Source organism: Mesoplodon densirostris, chromosome 2, assembly GCF_025265405.1.
Source record: "Mesoplodon densirostris isolate mMesDen1 chromosome 2, mMesDen1 primary haplotype, whole genome shotgun sequence".
In the NCBI taxonomy this organism is placed as follows: Eukaryota; Metazoa; Chordata; class Mammalia; order Artiodactyla; family Ziphiidae; genus Mesoplodon; species Mesoplodon densirostris.
The window spans coordinates 144,032,525-144,053,249 of NC_082662.1; the positions used below are offsets into that span (position 1 = coordinate 144,032,525).

Genomic DNA, 20,725 nt, shown 5'->3' on the forward strand with positions numbered 1-20,725 from the left:
AGTGACTGAATTTCAAAAAAACGCTGTATCATTTGCAAGGCCTTCCCTCTCAAACAGAAATTTACAGCTGGGTGAAGTGGGCAGGCAAATGGCTCAGTGAAACCAAGAGGCTTCAAAATTCACTGTAAGTTCAAACTCACATTTCAATATGAGAGCAAAGTCTCTTTGCTCTCACTTTAAAGAGTAAGTCTTTATTAGGAATGGATTTTTTTCAATCTATTTGTTTCAGTAAACTATTGAAAAATAACCTATCTAAAGGGATTATAAACTTGGGCTTTCTTCAAAGGACAATGTTACCTAAAATCTAATTTGAAACTCACAAAATGGCTTCATGTAGGAATGGAGAAAGAAGAAAGTTTCACTATTTGGAAATGAGTGAGAGGGTTACATTTTAGTTGTATCCAGTTTATTCGCTTATCTCTAACACACCATACTTCAGACCCCAAAGCAGCCAGTTTCCTGCACATAACTAATAAACTAAACTCAAAGGGTAGTATTTAAAAGATATAAAATCAAGCAAAAGGTTAGACAAATTGGCATTCAAATAACAGAAAGCTAAAACCTTTAGGTGAAAAGTTCCTGGGGGGATCTTTATAAGATGGATCAGGGTGACACCACATAAGCCCACAGAATCTTAACATCACTGAAAGAGGGATAGGTAGACCTTACAGGGCTCTGATGTGATGCAACAGATGTATAAAGCACCACCTATGAAACTTTCTCAACAGAACATTTAACCTTGAATCTATCCAAGCACTATTTGTTTACCAAAAACAGAAGAGATAGAGAAACATGTTAAACAACATCACAAGGATACAATCTGCAAACTAGAATGTGGGAAATTCTACAAGACAAATGATCTATTTCTTCAACAAATAAATGACATAACAAAAGGAGTGTTAAGTTTTATAGATTAAAAATACTTAACAGACATATCAGCCAAATGCAAAGTGTGGACTTTGTCTGGATCCTGATTTGAATAAGCCAAATGTAAAAAGACATTTCTGAAATAATGGGTTAATCATGCATGAACTGGCTATTGGATAGTATTATGGAGTTACTGTTTATTTTGTTTATTATTATTAATTTTGTTGGGTGTAATAATGGCATTGTAGTTGTGTTTGAAGGAAAAAAGTCCTTATCTGTTAGAGGTTTTTTAAAAGCCTGTGTAGATGAAGCAAATATGGCAAAACATTAATAATTACTACATCTAAGAGGTGGGCATTAATTATACTAATCTCTATTTTCACTATATTTGAAAATTTTCACAATGAAAAGTCAAATAGCACAGTAGTAACATTCTGTGTGACAGGTATCCCTCCCAGTCATGCCAAGACAGCATTCAATTTCCATCTTGATCCTCCTTGTTTTCCCATGATTTGCCCCCTTGAACTCAAAATTGTGATAAAGACTGAAGAAATATAATGAGACATACCTGTAGTAGCAGTAGCTAAAGTGACAAGATTCTTTCTTAGCATATCATAGAGAGGGCTGTCAAAGAGATAAAATTAAAAATTAATCCCATGGTTTTCCATTAACATGGCATCTCCCAACATTCTCTATAACATATGAAGAGGCAGAATTTTTCCCCCAGAATAGATTTTATTAAATTATTTAAGTATCAACATGTTAATACCCAAGCCCTTGTGTTACTCTGCCCCCATTTAAAAAAACTAATTTACGTTTTATTTCATAAGCTAACAGTAACCCAAGTGGGGAGATTTCCTTCAAGACGACTTCCTTCTAAGAATTAACTTTTACGTTTTATTGGGGAATGGAGGTGGGAGTCTTAGAAGAAACAGTCATCACAAAACTATAGAGAGAATGAGAACAATGACTTCTCAACTACTAATTAGCTTTTGACTAATTAGTCAATTGACTATGTAAGTTAATAACCATACACCCTGTGCAGCTGGAGAATGCCATGCAACAGGTCAGAATAGCTCTAATATGATTCTTATGAAGCCCATCGTTAACCTCAAACTGCCCAGCAATTCTACATTTCTCTCATCAGCTCACTCTTCCTCTCTCTATAACAACTGTTTCACAAAATCCTAATCCTGCCACATCAATCTCCCTCCTACCTAGGCCTTTACACATGATGTTCAATCTGCCAGAAGCTCTCCTTCAACCAGCTCCCTCTAACTGACTAATTATCCTTCAGCTCTCAACTCAAATATCACTTCCTCAAGGAACCTTTCTTCCACCCCTAAGATCCTAAATCCCATCCTCCAACACCGCCTCATGTACCTCTTTTATGTACCACTTATCATAATACAATTTGACCAGGTATCGATGTGCTAATTCAATTAAGATGGGGAAGAGTGTCTACTGTCTCACTCTACTCTTTAAGCTCCATAAAATTAGACACTGTGCTGCTCACTACTATGTTCTCAGTGCCTCACAATCACCTGATATATGTAGGCCCAACAAATATTTCGTGGACTAAAAGATTAAATAACCATTAATAACCTATGGAGATTAAGTGGTTAGGTACAAGCACCCCGAAAAGATAAACAAACCCTCACTCTTTTTACCTTGGATCTTTCACAGAGAAGCTCTGACGACCTAGTAGCTCTCCCAAAAGATCTCCACCACAATATACCATATGCTGCTCCTGCTGATCATAAAGCTGCTTCACCATTATATACTGGCCTAGGTAGTGCATGACCTACATGGGAATAACATACTATGAAGAGATCTGTCCAGCTGCTGCCCAAAACACAAATTGAATGAGGAGATAAGGTAAGTTAGTTTGCTAAAGAGCTAACATATAATGAACATGACTGTCAGTGCTTGTGTAAGGGGTCCTACAAAAGGACAGTTGCCCCCAATTACTCGATTCATCTACTTATTATCATTCTGGACACTATCAGACCCTTACTTTTTAGAATAAAAATGTACCAGTCTGATAATGAGAAAAAGTGGTGAATTTACTTAGTATCCCCTTAATGTTCTCACCAGTCCAAGTAAAGGCGTCTGTTCTATTACTAGAAGTAATAAACTTTAAATTTGCCTGGATCATAAAAATATTTTCCAAGTCCAGGGGCACATAACTACTATAGGCTTTGATGTATGATCACTTAAGTCTTTTTGGCAAATGAAGTACAATGGTAATAAGCCATCAGCACTGTAAGTGCATAAAACAGAATTTAAGTGTTTATCAAATAAAAATTTAGTCTACCTGACCTTTTTCACAGAGTTCACAAAATGGAAGGGAACACACACAAGTTCTTGATTCAAAATTTTTATGTTGTCCAATTTTCCTAATGTGATAGATTTTCCTCCAGCTGATAGATTTTTTTAAATTGCTTAATAGTTAAGTTCACTTAATGATAGTAGTAATTTTATCACAGATCACAAACGGACCAAAGCAGCTATCTTTATCTTTAGGCCCTGACTTCCCAAGAATTATTAGATATTTGCACAAAAATTTTCCCAATACTGTTTCCATTATATTGAAGCAATGATGCTCTTAGGCTCCCAGCCATCCCAGGCAGCATGTCCCAGTATTAATGGAGCTCTCATATCTAATCAAATATCTAGAGAAAAATAAGATGAGAAAGAACATCTACTATAAGAAAAAGGAGGACAGTTTGTTTGTTTGTTTTTGGCCATGCCATGTGGCATGCAGGATCTTAGTTCCTCAACCGGGATCGAACCTGTGCCCCCTGCATTGAGAGCGTGGAGTCTTAACCACTGGACCACCGGGGATGTCCTGGAAGTTTTATATTTATGTCTGTCCAACTTCCAGAAAAAAATAAATCCACTATAAGTATACAAAATAAGATCTTCAGAAACACTACCTCTGAATTTCTATATACTACTATTCTCATTATACCATACTGCCTCAATGCACATACTGATAACCAATATTTAAAAATAAAAAACTAGGAAATTCCTCTTTATGCACCAAGTAGTGTCAAGATTCATAATAAAGAGCTTACTGTGTAAACTGACTCCATCCAACATTTCCCCCCATAAAACATATGTAATTAACTCTGTCTTAATTCAGGCAAACTCTGCCATGCTACTGAAGGAGATAGCATAATGCATTATAACAACTTTATTGATATAAAAATCCACACTTTAATAACAGTTTGGAGAAAAGTCTTACCAGAATTTTAGATACAAAGTCCAAAATGACAAACTTAATTTAAAATGATAAAAGAAATATGAGTATTCTAGAAAATCTGAAATGCCTCCAGGTTTGTTTCCTTGAGAGGTAGAATGACTCAGGAGCATAGCATTGCTAACAGCTTTTATGAAAAGTCAAAAAGAAGCTTGAGAATTTTGTTTCCTCTGTTTAAGAAGGGTTCGATCTTCACCCTACTAAATCCAAGCAGTTCAAAGAGATTAACATTTTAATACTGAGTCTTTTCCACTTAAAGAATTCAATTTGTTTCTGTGTTAAAAGAAAACTTTAGAAACTAAATAAGTTATTTAAATGCATGTTTAAAATAACTCACAGTGCTCAAAAGAGTATTTGACAGATTTAAAATGAAAAACTACTGCATTTAATTCCTGCCTCACAGCATATCTTGTAAATCACAGACAGTGTCTTTTTTTTTTTTCATTTTTTTTTGGCCACACCATGCGGCTTGCTGGATCTTAGTTCCCCAACCAGGAATCGAACCCGTGCCCCCTGCAGTGGAAGCACAGAGTCCTAACTGCTGGACCGCCAGGGAAGTCCCTCGAGGGTCTTTAAAATAGAACAAAAGTTGCCTCTCCAGTACCACAGGAATAGAACTTCCTTTCTTAGGCCTGATTTCAGAACTATACATTCATAAGCTTCTATTATACTTCTCAGCTTTTCTTTAAGCTGAGAATTTTCTTTGATGGCTTACCTCTTTAACAGTGAACATTTCACCCTGTGCACCTGCTGCCTGCAAAATCTTCAGAAGTGGCAGTTTTGGTCGTACCTGATATAAACATAAAATAAATTTGCTATTTACATTTCAATTAGACTGGTTTCTGAACCCCAGGGGAAAAACAAATCTCCTTAAACTTTTTTTTTAACAAACCCTGGTTCATACTTAGCATCTAATAACTACAGAAGATCAGTTTATTACTTGTTAACTTCCTGAAAAATCACGTTTTCAAAAGACAACACATTCACACCCACTAGGATGGCTATAATAACAGGAAAAAAGGAAAGAAAAAAAATAACCAGTGTTGGCGAGGATGTAAAGAAACTGGAACCCTTGTGCACTGCTGGGGGGAATGTAAAATGGTGCAGCTACTGTGAAAAACGGTTTGGCAGTTACTCAAAGAGTTAAGCATAGAATTACCATATGACCCAGCAGTTCCACTCCTAGGTATATATCCAAAAGAACCGAAACCAGGGACTCAAACAAATACTTGTACACCACTGTTCATAGCAGCATTATTCATAATAGCCAAAAGATGGAAACAACCTAAATACCACTGACAGACGAATGGATAAACAAGATGTGGTATATACATACAAGGAATAGTGACTTTGTTTGCCATCTCTTGACTCTGATTATAGAGTCTGTCTTTAGTCACAGAATTTAATTTTTTTCATTTTATATGATCAAATTTGTCTCTCTCATCCTCTTACAGCCTCCTTGGTTTTGTCTTTTTTTTTTTAATATTTATTTATTTGGTTGCGCTGGTTGTGGCAGGCGGGCTACTTAGTTGTGGCATGCGAACTCTTCATTGCGGCATGCATATGGGATCTAGTTCCCTGACCAGGGATCAAACCTGGGCCCCCTGCATTGGGAGCATGGAGCCTTAGCCACTGCACCAGCAGGGAAGTCCCTCCTTGGTTTTGTCTTATTTAAAGTCTCTCTTATTCTAAAGTTTCAAAATACTTCCTAAATTTTCTTCTAATATTTTTTATCATTTCGCTTTTTACATTTAATTCTTTATCCCTCTGGAATTTGTTTTTGCACAAGGTTTGAGGTCTTCATTTGCTTCCTTTCAGGGATGGCCAATTACGTCAAAACCATTTATTACATAAGCCACATTTTCCCCCATCAAATCAAATTCCACCTTTATCATAAATTAAGGTACATAATATATATATGGTGCAATGTTTATGAAACCACAAAACAAAATTATGTATTTTATGTTACAGGAAAAGATCTGGAACGAGACACACCAAATTGATAATAGTGTTATCTCAGGGGGAAGGGACTTAGGCAGAAGAAGGGAGGAGATGGTCAAAGGAGTCTCTACAGATAAATACTTTATAAATACATGATAAAGATTAAATTTTTTATAAGAATACACTTACTATATTTACAATTTAAAACTGATTTTTAAAGAAAACAAACTATATACAATGAAGTGAGAAGGAAGACAAGTATATAACTTGGCCCCAAATCCTCCACTAGCCATCCATACCCTAAAACAGGATAGGTGTTTAAAATGTGCCATTTTGAGCAATCTGTAACCTCCAAATATTTATTTAATCAATGATCAATTCAAATTTATGAGCATTGATACTGTTTACTAGTTTCCCTAATATGACATTTAAAAAAGGAATCTTTTCTGTTCTGAATGAAATCCTACCGTCAGTGAAGTCAGTTACATGACCCAATTTAATTTTTTAAAAACTTAAAAGAAAAATAGAAATGCCTAAAAATAAGTTACCTGATTGGTTTGTTCTGGAGAGATCCTGCAAGCACTGTCAGATGTTGAACAATGGGCAGAGGTGGAAAATGTTGTCATTTTGGCAGTGGTGAAGTGAAGTCTGCTGATAAATCTAAAAGGAAAAAAATTGTAAAATCTCTTCTGAAGTAGAAAATTCTCTTTAGGATTTATAAAAAAAAGCAACCAGCAGAAGTAAAAGAAACACGTATATCACAGCACCCTACACAAGTGCAATATACCCATGCTGCGGTTCTTGTTACCCTTCTGGTCACTTTCTAGTTCAGATCCTGCAAAAAACTGAAGAGCTTCACTAAGAGTAAGAACCATCTATTCTTCCCTCAAGTGAAGCCTGCAAGAGAAACAGGTTCAGGCATGCTCCAACCTCTACACTGATGATAATGAGTAAACTGTTTTAGCTGAAAGTGAAATTTGCAAGCATTATCTCCCCCGTTCTCTGGTATCTCCTCCTCTCTTGGACAGTGCTCAAGAGCACCCCCTAGGAGACAGATGCAGGGCTGGGGGAATTACCAAGATTAAGTAATAGATTTAAAGACTCCAAGAGCACCAAGGAAAACCTCTGCAACATGTTGCAACATGTCTTGGCAAGAGACCACAGGAAAGTCAGAGTCAAAATATTCAGTATCAGTTAAAGCAGCTTTTAAAATGTGCCAAGCCCAAAGAGTAAATACCTAAATACCTATAAAGAGTAAATACCTAAATACCTATAAAATGGGTTAAACCAAGGTGGACATACATCATCAAAGGAAAGATATAGCATGAACTGAAATAAAGAGTAAGGTTTAATTAAAGTTCTTCACCTTTTAACTTTTGTCCTTAAAAAAAAAAAAGCTACAGAGAAGGAAAATAAATTTTTAAATAAACTTGAGTTTACCTTCAGAACTTTTTCTAGTAAAAAGGTGACAAAAGTCAGTGAAATTTATAAATAAAAAAATCAACAGAGTCTGGGGACTTCTCTGGCGGTTCAGTGATTAAGACTTCGCCTTCCAATGAGGGGGCTGTGGGTTCGATCCCTGGTCAGGGAGCTAAGATCCCACATGCCTCCCCATCAAAAATCCAAAACATAAAACAGAAGCAATATTGTAACAAATTCAATAAAGACTTAAAAAAAAAAAACTGGTCCACACTGTAAAAAAAAAAAAAAAAATCAACAGAGTCTGGTTTACAGATAACAAGATTCCTCACTCTTCTGAAAAGACTTATTAAGGACAACAAAGCATAAATTCAACCCTCCTTCTGAGATAGGAAGGGGGCAGGGCACAACTGTTAGGTAAACTGTTAGGTAAAACACTGACTGAAACCGCCCACCCTGGCCAAGCAAAGCAGTAACAATTTGCATGAGTTATTTTAGGACAGGAGATCCTTGGTAAGGAACTACCAAGCCACCACCAACCGGAATAATATGGGAAAGGTCAAAAGGAGAGAGGAGACGCCAGTCCACATGTCCTACTAACCTCTTAGAATCCTCCTCGCTGGAATCCATCTTGGCTGAGCAGTTGCGCGCCACCAAGAAAGGACCCTGAGTCAAAATGATTGGCCAACCCGGAAACTAATCCCATCACCATAAAACCCAAGACTGAAAGCCACTCGTGGCAGAGCAGTCCTCCTGGGTTCCCTTACCCTCCTACTCTGCCTGGGCGCCCCTTTCCAATGAAGTCTCTTGCTTTGTCAGCACGTGTGTCTCCTCAGACAATTCATTTCTGAGTGTTAGACAATAGCCCACTCTCGGGCCCTGAAAGGGGTCCCCCTTCCTGCAACACAACCTTTGAAACAATGACACAGCCTAAGAACATGACATAAACTGGTTAGAACCAACTAGATCCAAGATGGAGGACAAGTCGACTTCCACTAGACCTTGAGCCTCAGTATACACTCACTGTAACACATCAGCAAGCTAAATTACACCCCCACAGGTACCATGACAGTTCCAAGGCCGACCATAAAGGTCAGAAAGTAGGTGGTGGCCCAATTCCTGAAAATCCCCACCCCTTCCCCAAAATAGCTGGAATACTCCTCCCACTCATTAGCCTATGATATTACCCACCCCTATAAAAACTGACAACCCCATTCCCTGCTGCCTCTCTCACCTTCCGAGATGGCCCACACTCTCTCTACGGAGTGTGTTTCTCCCTGAATAAATCATCTTTCATTTTACTACGGCTTGCTCTTGAATTCTTTACTGCGCAAAGCCAAGAACCCATACTCGGACTTGCCTGAGACCTGGGACGTGACCATCCTCTCATGCCCCACTCTCTTTCCTGCAACACTTCTATCAGCTTCCCTTGCTACAAAATGGGAAGTCAAACAGGATACAAGCATAACTTATAGGGTTTTTTGGTAAATTTATTTATTTGTTTATTTTTTGGCTGCGCTGAGTCTTCGTTGCTACTCGTGGGCTTTCTCTAGTTGTGGCGAGCGGGGGCTACTCTTCGTTGCGGTGCGTGGGTTTCTCATTGTGGTGGCTTCTCTTGTTGTGGAGCACAGGCTCTAAGTGCTTGGGCTTCAGTAGTTGTGGCACACAGGCTCAGTAGTTGTGGCGCACGGGCTTAGTTGCTCTGTGGCATGTGGGATCTTCCTGGACCAGGGCTCGAACCTGTGTCCCCTGCACTGGCAGGCAGATTCTTAACCACTGTGCCACGAGGGAAGTCCCATAACTTGTCATTTTAAAGCAGCTAGCTTTTAACTGGCATTTCAAACCTTATTTTTAAAAAAACAAAAACAAAACTCATCTTGAGAACAAACCTATGGACACCAAGGGGGGAAAGCAGCAGGGGGGTGGGGGGGTGATGTGATGAATTGGGCGATTGGGATTGACATGTATACACTGATGTGTATAAAATTGATGACTAATAGAACCTGCTGTATAAAAACATAAATAAAATAAAATTCAAAAATTAAACAAAAACAAAAACAAAAAACATCTCATCTCCCTAAACCTGCTAGTGCTATAGTCTCCCCCATCTCATTAAATGGCAGCTCCACCCTTCCAGTTGCTCACGTCAATGACCGTGAAGCTATCTTCGATTCCTTTTTTTCCTCACACTTCACACCCAGTCTATGAATAAATTCTGAAGCTCTATCTTCAATATATATCCAAAATCAAAGCATTTCTCACTACCTCCGTTATCACTACACTAACCAAACTGCCCGTCTCTGAACTGCCTTAGCTCCTAAAGGTTTTCTTGCTTCCACCCTTGCCCCTCTGGCTCCTAACCTCCTCCTTTTGTCTTTGCTCAAAATGTCATTTTATCAATGAGGCCACACATTTTAAATGTGACTACACATTTTAAAAACTGCAACTCCCAACCCCCAGTATTCCCTATCTCCTTCCCTGCTTTATTCATCTTTTCTTCACTGTCCTTGTTACCAACCAACACACTATATACATTTTAATTTTTATCATGTAAAACATAAGCTGTAAGTGTAAATATTCTATTTATTTGTTCATTAATATAACCCCAGTGCCTAAACTGTCAATTATGTACATAGTAGAACAACAAGATGGATACAAATATTAATAACAGTTGGGACAGTTTCCAAAAATGGCCCCCAATAAACCACATCTCCCAACTGGCTACTCTACCGGACACCACACAAAAAGGCCACGTGGAGAGGCTGAGTCACCCAGCTGAGCTCAGCTTTCCAACCATACCCTCCAAAGTATCACACATCTTGGGACATTCCAGCCTCAGGTGACACCTAACTCCAGCTGCATGAGAGACTACAAGTGAGACCACCAGAACCAACGCATAGAATGGCATGTCCATCCCACAGAACTCAGCACATAGCATCATAAGAAATAAATGGCAAAGACTTATATAGAGCTTAATCTGTACCAGCACATATATTAATCCGTTTAATACTTAACTAATCCTATGATGTAGGCACTATTATTATCCTTACTTTATAAATGAAGCAAGAGAAGCACAGGGACATTATTTGCCCAAGATCACACAATTAGTAAACTGCTGAAGTCAAGATTTTAAACTCAGAACAGCTCTGAAGTCCCCACTTAGCAATATTTTTTTCCCATTAGACTTCAAGTACACAGAATTAATCACAATTCTTTCCTTCGATACACACTCTCATTGTTCATCCACACATGGCCCACTTTTACTTGAGTTTTCTTAGTAATGCAATAAACATCCACAAACTAGGACTCTGACAACAGTCTATATTTACCCATAAGATCCCCCTCCCATTCCCCTGCCTCCTCCCAACAATCATCCTGAATTCTGTTTTGATTTTCTTCCCTTCCTTTTTATGTACTTTACTCCACCAAAATGGAATCCTAAAAAGTACATATGTTCATTTTAGCTGCTTTTAACTCACAAAAAGAAGTATGTTGTATGTAACTTTAGGAATTTTTGTTTCACTAAAATAAATTCCTACTTTCGTGTCACTTGAGTTCCTTCATATAACATAAAGTTTACCATTTTTAAAAATTTTATTGAATAGTTGATTTACAATGTTGTGCTTAATTTCTGTTGCACAGTAAAGTGACTTGGTTATACATATATAAATTCTTTTTCATATTCTTTTCCATTATGGTTTATCACAGGATACTGAATACAGTTCCCTGTGCTATACAGTAGGACCTTGTTGTTTATCCATCCTACATATAATAATTTGCATCTGCTAATCCCAAACTCCCAGTCCTTCCCTTCCCTATCCCATTACCATTTTTAAATTTACAATTAAGTGACATGAAGTACATTCACAATGTTGTACACCATCACCACTATCCATCTCCAGAACTTTTTCATCACTGCAAACTGAAACTCTGTACTCATAAAACAATAACTCACTATCCCCTCTCTCCAGACCCTGGTAACCACTACCCTACTTTCTGTCTCTATGAATATGCCCATTCTAGGTACCTCATATAAATGAAATCATACAATATTTGTCCTCGTGTCTGGCTTATTTCATTTAGCATAATGTTTTCAATGTTCATCCATGTCATAGCATATTTTATGCTTTATTTACTTTGCTGTATATTTCCAGTGTGTAATGGACATTTGAGTTGTTTCTAGGCTTTCACTATCATGAATAGTACTATTAACGTTCTTCTACATGTGCCAAAAAGTATCTCGTGGGCATATCTACAAGACAGATTGCTGGGTTATGGCACATATGAATATTCAACTTTAGGATCTGACACCAAACTGTCCTCAAAGTGTTTGCACCAACTTATAATCCTATCAGCAATGTATAAGATACCCTGTGAATCTACCTCCTTTCCAACATCTGATGTCCTAAGACTTTTTAATTTTTCCCAATCAAATAGGTATGGGCTTGGTCTACAGTTCCCTGATCACTAATGATGCTATCTCTTTACATGCTTATCAGCCATATGTGTTCCCTCTTCTGTGAAATGTGTTGTCTTTTACACACTTTTCTAATTGATTTTGTTATACTTACTGATTTGTAATAGTTCTTTACATATTTTTAATATTAACCCTTTGTCAATTGGATGTCTTGCAAATATCTTCTCCCAATTTTTAATGTCCTTTCCATTTTCTAGAAGGTGGAAAAATCTTTTTGAGCAAAAGGTTAATTTTAATGAAGTCAAATTTATATTTATCAATCTTCTATTTTTTAGTCAATGATCTCTGCCTGGCTTAAACAATCTTTTACTCTCCAAGGTCTCATTTTCACCTAAACTTTCTACTAAGATTTGTGTGTGGGGGGGAGGGGGATGTCTACTAAAACTTTTTTTTTTACGTATTTTTTTTTCTTTAATTATTTGCACGCTTTGATACACACTTTTTTTTTTTTTTTTTTTGCGGTACGCGGGCCTCTCACCGTTGCGGCCTCTCCCATTGCGGAGCACAGGCTCCGGAAGCGCAGGCTCAGCGGCCATGGCTCACTGACCCGGCCCCTCCGCGGCATGTGGGATCCTCCCGGACCGGGGCACGAACCCATATCCCCTGCATCAGCAGGCGGACTCTCAACCACCGCGCCACCAGGGAAGCCCTCTACTAAAACTTTTAATTTTTTTTTTTTTTTTTTTTTGGCAGTACGCGGGTCTCTCACTGTTGTGGCCTCTCCCGTTGCGGAGCACAGGCTCTGGACGCGCAGGCCCAGCGGCCATAGCTCACGGGCCCAGCCACTCCGTGGCATGTGGGATCTTCCCGGACCGGGGCACGAACCCGCGTCCCCTGCATCGGCAGGCGGACTCTCAACCACTGCGCCACCAGGGAAGCCCTTAAATTTTTGTTTATGACATTTAAACCCTTAATCCGTCTATAGTTGACTTTTTTCTTTTTAGAGGTCAGTTTTATTCTTTTTCTATATGGATGGCCATTTTTTTTCCCAGCTCAATTTATTGAACATGACCTTGACTGACAGCCACCTTTGTTGTGTATCAACACGCATAAGTGTTTATGAGTTTTCTATTCTAGTCTACTGGTTTGATCTTCCTGTCTATACAATTTGACACTTTTTTTTAAATTTATTTTTTAAATTTTTTTGGCTGCGTTGGGTCTTCATTGCTGCACGCAGGCTTTTCTCTAGTTGCAGCAAGCGGGGGCTACTCTTTGTTGTGGTGCGCAGGCTTCTCACTGCAGTGGCTTCTCTTATTGCAGAGCACAGGCTTTAGGTGCGTGGGCTTCAAGTTGTGGCTCGCCATCTCTAAAGCACAGGCTCAGTAGTTGTGACTCACAGGCTTAGTTGCTCGGCAATATGTGGGATCTTCCCGGACCAGGGCTTGAACCTGTGTCCCCTGCGTTGGCAGGCAGATTCTTAACCACTGCTCCACCAGGGCAGCCCCTGACACTATCTTAATTCTTATATCTTATCAGGATTCTTGCTATCCCACAGGGCAAGTTTTCCCCTCCCGTTCCTTTTTAGAAGTGACCAGCTATTCTTGGGGCCTTAACTCTTCTATATAAAATTTAGCATCATCAAGTTCCATGAAAATCCCTGTTGGGATTATGAATGAAATTACATTTTATAGATCAAACTGTTTTTCAATTCATTAACATGACATATTCTTCTATGAAGATCTTATTTAATATCTCTTAGAAAAGTTGTACAATTTTCCATTTAGAGGTCTAGCACATTTGTGTTAGACTGATTTCTAAAGTTGATATTGATACTACTGTGATGCCTTCTCTTTCATTGTTTTTTTAGTGGTTTTTGCATACATACAGAAATACAAGTGACTTTCAATAATCTTAAATCCAGTCACCTGCTAAACTTACATAATTATTTTTAATAATTTGTCTGTGGATCCTTCTGTTTTCTATGTAAATGACCATATCACCTGCAGATAAAATTTTATTCCTTCCTTTCCAATTCTTGTGCCTCTAATTTCTTCTACTCGTCTTACATTACTGCTTAGGACTGTCAATACAATGTTGAGTACACACGGTATCAGGCATTTTTGTCTCTGATTTTAAAGGGACTGCTTCTAATGTTTCCCTACATAACATGTTTTCTCTATCTTTTTCTTATGGCTATTCTTTATCATTTTGGAAGGGTTCCTTTTGCTCCTCATTAAGAATATATCATGGGGACCTCCCTAGTGGCACAGTGGATAAGACCCCGAGTTCCCAATGCAGGGGGGTCAGGGTTTGATCCCTGGTCAGGGAACCAGATCCCATATACATGCTGCAACTAAGACTTCGAATGACACAACTAAGGAGCTCACCTGCCGCAACTAAGACCCAGTGCAACCAAATAAATAAATAAAGTTTTTTTTAATGTGGTTAAAAAAAAACTTAAAAAAAAAGAATATATCATGGGCATACACACTACTACATACAAAATAGATAACAAGGCCCTACTGTATAGCACAGGGAACTATACTCAGTATTTTGTAATAACCAGTAAGGGAAAAGAATCTGAAAAAGAATATATATATAACTGAATCACTGTGTTGTACACCTGAAACTAACACAACATTGTAAATCAACTATACTTCAACAAAATTTTTTCAAAAAAGGATTGTATCATGGAAGAGTGATTTAGAAAATGCTTTTTCTGCACCTATTAAAATGATCATGATTTTTTTGGTTTTTTAATCTATTAATGTGATAAATTTTGAATTTCACTTATGGATTTTCTAATATAGAAATCCTTGCACACCTGAGATAAATCCAACTTGGTTTTGGATATTATCCTTTTCTGCATACTGTTGGTTTTGATTTGCTAATATTTTGTTTAGGTTGTAAAGTCTCTACTAGCGAATGATATAAGTCTGTTATTTTCCACTGTCAAGTTTTTGTCTCATTTGGATGTCAGGGTTAGCTGGCAAATAATCCCTATTTGTCTACTGCCTGAAAAAAAATTCTGTAACAAAATTGAGATGTTGTAGTCTTTGAAAGATTTCTGACCTCACCTATAAAACTTATAAAACCCAGTGCTTTCTTCATGGAAAGATGAAGTATGTATGTATGTATGTATTTATGGCTGCGTTAGGTCTTCGCTGCTGTGCGCAGTCTTTCTCTAGCTGCAGCAAGCAAGGGCTACTCTTTGTTGTGGTGCATGGGCTTCTCATTGTGGTGGTTTCTCTTTGGTGCAGAGCACAGGCTCTAGGTGCGTGGGCTTCAGTAGTTGTGGCATGCGGGCTCAGCAGTTGTGGCTCACAGGCTCTAGAGTGCAGGCTCAGTAGTTGTGGCACACGGGCTTAGTTGCTCCATAGCATCCTGGAGCAGGACTCAAACCCGTGTCCCCTGCATTGGCAGGCAGATTCTTAACCACTGCGCCACCAGGGAAGTCCTGTGGGAAGATTTTTAATTGCTGCTTTAGCTTAGTAAATATTAGATTATTCAAGCTTTTTTCTTCTTCCATTTTGTCTAAGTCTTCAAAATTGCTGGCATATAGTTGATAGTATTCTTTTAATCTTTATTTAGTGTACAGTTGCATCCTTCTTTCCATTCGTGATATTGTTTAACGTATCTTATTACTTCTTCTACTTTAAAAAATTTATTCTGTTCATTTCCTGATTATTATAAATTAGACACTTAGTTTACTCCTTTTATAATTGAATATTTAAGGCTAAAAATTCCTTCCCCCTCCTACCCCAGCACTACTTTTTTATTAAGCTCATAGGTTTTGATACATAAAGTCTTCATTCTCATTCAGCTGTAGGTATTTTTAAATTTCCATAATTTATTTAATCCATGAATTATATAGCTATGCCTATGCATACTGTATTTCTCAAATGTATGTTTTTGTGATTAACCACTAATTTAGCAACACAGTGAGAAAGATCACCCTCTGCATAAAACTTGATCTTTGAAATTGTTACGGCTTTCACCATGGTCTAGTTGATGATCAATTCCATACTAAATGCGTGCAAAACTCTATGTTCATTAGGTTAAGCTTGTTGGTTTTTTTTTTTTTTTTTTTTTTTGCGGTATGCGGGCCTCTCACTGTTGTGGCCTCCCCCGTTGCGGAGCACAGGCTCCGGACGCGCAGGCTCAGCGGCCATGGCTCACGGGCCCAGCCGCTCCGCGGCATATGGGATCCTCCCAGACCGGGGCACGAACCCGTATCCCCTGCATCGGCAGGCGGACTCTCAACCACTTGCGCCACCAGGGAGGCCCAAGCTTGTTGGTTTTTTACAATCTTCTATTTCTACCAATTTGTCAGCTTGACATACAATTAATTAAGAGATGTAATGAAATCTCCCACCATGATGGTGGATTTCTCCATTGATCCCAGTGTAGTTCTACCAATCTCACTTCATCTGTTGTAAGGATTTTTAATCAGAGGCATTCATGCTTTAAACTGCTATATCTTCTTGGTGAGTGATTAATATATAGTGATTATAATTATGTAGTGTTTCTTTCCATCCCAATTAAGACATTCTGTCTTAAAGTATATTTTATCTTGTATTAGTATGGTCATGCCAACTTTCTTTTAGTTAGTACTTCCAGGTATGTATTTCCCCAGTCTTTTAATTTCAATTTTTGCGTGCCCTTGTAAAAAGCATATATCTGGATTTTGAGTTTTTTAATCCAATGTTTCAATTTTTATCTTTGGTGAATTTAGTCCATTTATTGTAATTGATATAAATCTGTCTCTATCATCTTTTTTCTTTCCTTTTTTCTTTTTAAGAACAAGTTTTGGAATTTCCAAAGAGTTCTTTTTTTTTTTTTAATATTTACTTATTATTTGGTTGCACTGGGCGGGCGCCTTAGTTGTGGCTCATCAGCTCTGTAGTTGCAGCACGTGGGCTCCTTTGTTGTGGCATGCAAACTCTTAGTTGTGGCACGCATGTGGGATCTAGTTCCCTGACCAGGGATGGAACCTGGGCTCCCTGCATTGGGAGCATGGAGTCTTAACCACTGTGCCACCAGGGAAGTCTCCCCCACTTTTTTTAAAAAAAATATTTATTTATTTATTTGGCTGCACCGGGTCTTAGTTGTGGAACTTGGGATCTTTCAGTTGTGGCATGCGGGATCTAGTTCCCTGACCAGAGATCGAACCCCGGCCCCTGCACTGGGAGCTCCGAGTCTTAACCGCTGGACCACCAGGGAAGTCCCTGTCTCTACCATCTGAATTTAGCATTCCAGTTTGTCCTAGTCTTCCTTTTACCTTTCTTAAAATTGTATCTCTGTCTCCCTGCTAATAAGATATGAACTTTAGCACGATATCACTTGGACTTTAAATTCTGGAGTAGATATCTTTTTCTCTCTCTTGAATTTTCCTTTTCTCTCTTTTTTTTTCCCCCTTTGGCCTTAGCCTTTACAACAATAAATGATAACAAGGTATCTGATTACCTTTATTTCATATATCTCTTGTAACATTTTCTGGATTTGAATCTCTCAGTACTTCACCTAGAACTGTCTTCAATGTGGGCCTTTAGGTGGCAATGCTTCCAATACTTCATATGCCTGAAAATATCTGTATCATCCCCTCCTATTTAAATAAATGTGGTTAGGTGTAAAACTCTAAGTTTCCCTACAAAACCCTAAAAACACTCTTTTGTCTTCTTGCATTTAGCAATGTTCTTCAAAACTCTGATGTCAATTCAATTTTTGCTCCTTTGTGTGTGATCTGTTCTTCCTGAGGCTCCTACAATTTTCTTTTGCTGTGATACACTTAAATTTCACTATAATGTGTCTAGAAGTGAGTTTTTCCTGACCTCTTATTTTTAGCACTCTAAGAAACCCTCCCATCTGGGGACTTTCTTTTTCCTTTTTAATTCTAAAAGAGAACAATTTTTCCATTATTTCTTCAATACTTCCTCCTTTTTATTTCTCTAAGATTCCTATTATTCAGATGTGAGTACCTCTACATCTATTCTCCTTCATTTATATATTTTTTTCTTTGTCCTTTTCTCCTTTGTTCTGGGAGATTTCCTCAATCTAGAATTCTAATTCATTCAATTGTATCCATTCTGTTACATCCATCTGATGTGATGTGCTTTATTTCAACCACTATATTTTTCAAGCCTACTATTTCTGCTTGGTTCTATCAGCCTCTGCTTATTCTTGTTTCAAGTTGTTAATATCCCTACTTCTTCTAGAATGATTATCAGTCTAACTTTAAACTTTTAAAAAATTTTATTTATTTTATTTATTTATTTTTGGCTGCATTGGGTCTTCGTTGCTGCGCGCAGGCTTTCTCTAGTTGCGGCGAGCAAGGGCTACTCATTGTGGTGGCTTCTCTTGTTGTGCAGCACGGGCTCTAGGCGCACGGGCTTCAGTAGTTGTAGCATGCAGGCTCAGTAGTTGTGGCACACAGGCTCAGTAGTCATGGCGCATGGGCTTAGCTGCTCCGCAGCATGTGGGAGCTTCCTGGACCAGGGCTCGAACCTGTGTCCCCTGCATTGGCAGGCAGATTCTTAACCACTAAGCCACCAGGGAAGCCCTAACTTTAAACTCTTGATCCATCTGTTCTATTATTTATGTTCCAATGAAGCCTATATATTGTTCTCCTCTTGAAATACCTGTTCTCTTCAACACTGTTATTTTTCCCTAGAGGACAGCAGCTATTCTGATAGGCAAAGCATAAGGGAAAAGACCAAATTCCAGCCAAAATCAGCCACAGGAAGCTGGAGTAAGGTAGGAAATGAACACTAAAGTAGAAAATCCCAAGCACCAGATAACCACAATCACTATCCATCCCATACAATCACTGCTCAGACCAAGGATTCACCTTTTGTTCCGCAGGGAGATACAGCATTATGATAGGGATTTGGGGAGACCTAAGAATTAAGAAGGTAACGGACAGGGCTTCCCTGGTGGCGCAGTGGTTGAGAGTCCACCTGCCGATGCAGGGAACACGGGTTCGTGCCCCGGTCTGGGAAGATCCCACATGCCGCGGAGCAGCTGGGCCCGTGAGCCATGGCTGCTGAGCCTGCACGTCCGGAGCCTGTGCTCCGCAACGGGAGAAGGCCACAACAGTGAGAGGCCCGCGTACCGCAAAAAAAAAAAAAGAAGGTAACGGACAGCGAAGTGACTGCCTAAAGTCAGTCATCACTTGTTTTTTTCCTCAACTCCTCCTCACAAGTATATGCTTCTGTAATGCCCTGATTTACTCTTAAGGAGAGCTGGACTAGGGCTGAGTCACAGCAAGTGTAGAAAAAGGTAATTCCAAGGTAATGAGGCAGAAGAGCAACTAGAGCAGTATTCCAATAGTTCCCTTCTTCCACAGTTTTATTCTCCTACAGCTATGCCTGGCTGACTCCTGTCCTAGGCCAAAGACCCACCCTCCTCCAACCCCCACCTCCACCCCACAAAGCAGTTCAAAAAAGTCCACATCACCCATTTGTTTCTCACAGTATTTTCCTTTTATAATCCCTCTAGGGATGATTTGAGAGAAAGGAGTCAGCAGTCATGCTAGTTCAGCATCTTAGTAGGAATAAGACTTGACCGCTTGGCAGCTCTGAAGAATTTAAACCTCAATAAGGGTTTAACATCTGGTAGAAAGTGTTGTGCCATTAAAAAGATACTGATATAAGGGCCATAGAAGTCCAGAGCAGGACAAATTACTTTTGATTGCAAGGCAGAGGAGGAATGAGAGGGAATGGCAATAGCAGTGGGAGGACTTTAAAATGGGAGAACACTGGAAAGAATAGGAGAGAAAAATATCATGAGGAAAGGAATTGTTCTCGGATATATGTGAGAAATGAAGTCAGTTGATGGGCTCTGAACCCAAAGCAAGATCTTGTCCCTTTTCCACCTGGAATCTGTTTTGAGTGCAACAGGGTTAGATACCGTTAGTCTCTCCTTAGTACAGAAAACTGAGGCTTAAAGAAGTCAAATAACTTGCCCAAGGCTAAAGCTTATTCTTTTACTTTCAGTTTCTCAAACCAGAAAGTTAGAGTCATCTTGATCTCTCCCTCTTCCCCCATTATCACATCATCAAACTTTATGGATTTTAACTCCTAAATCTTTCAAAACCATGCCCTCTCTTCATCTTCACCACCAATTCCCCAAATCAAAAAATTATTTCTTGCCTGTGTCACTGCAATAGACACTTAACTGTCTCTCTAACCCCACTTCAATCCAAACTCCACACTACAGCCAGAAGGATTAAAAAACCAAAATAAAATAAACAATCCTACCCTGCCAGGCGTTGCTCCACTGCTTGCTACTCTTCGAAAAATAAAGAGCCTAGGCCCTCAGCACCTTGCCAGTCTTTCCAACTTACACTGCTCTTCCCCACACTCCCTGCACCTCATACACACTGATCTTTTAGTTTCTCAAAGCGGGCCTTTGTACACATTGTTCCTTCATTTTGAACACAGTTCTGTACAAGACTGACTCATCCTAAACCTTCCAGTCTCCAGTTAAATGTCATCTCCTCAACAATCATTAATAGGTGTTAAAACCATATAAGTGAAAGATTGGGGGAAGGGGGGACTTAAAAACACATTGAGCAGGCTTACAGCATTTGACCCACTGACCAAATTTATCTCTAGAAAGAGCAGCATTCACACATCGTGTACTTCAACAGGAAGCACCCAGTACCTCCTATGAAGTATTCTTGGCCCCCCACCCCCAATCCAAATCTAATCAAGCTTCTAGATCTAACTAATATGTGTTTGTAGGGGGAAAAAATGGAGGGTGGAGGAATAAGTAAACAATACTAAAAGCAGGCAATTAGCCAAATCCAGAATGTA

The 20,725-nt window shown here is 38.9% G+C and overlaps 1 protein-coding gene across 5 annotated transcripts in view; it reads right to left on the reverse strand.

Annotated features, from left to right (window-relative positions):
- Positions 1-20,725, reverse strand: part of MDM4 (MDM4 regulator of p53) — a 42,190-nt gene that overhangs the window by 18,795 nt on the left and 2,670 nt on the right. For 3 of the 5 annotated variants that reach the window (XM_060091081.1, XM_060091085.1, XM_060091084.1), the window contains exons 2-5: positions 6,622-6,733; positions 4,848-4,922; positions 2,538-2,671; positions 1,436-1,491 (exon numbers count right to left, since the gene is read on the reverse strand). In XM_060091081.1, coding sequence (XP_059947064.1) covers positions 1,436-1,491; positions 2,538-2,671; positions 4,848-4,922; positions 6,622-6,699 — 343 coding nt within the window. In that variant the 5' untranslated portion in view covers positions 6,700-6,733. Of the gene's footprint in view, positions 1-968; positions 1,492-2,537; positions 2,672-4,847; positions 4,923-6,621; positions 6,734-20,725 lie in introns of those variants that run through there. The other 2 variants (XM_060091083.1, XM_060091082.1) reach the window with 2 other exon arrangements.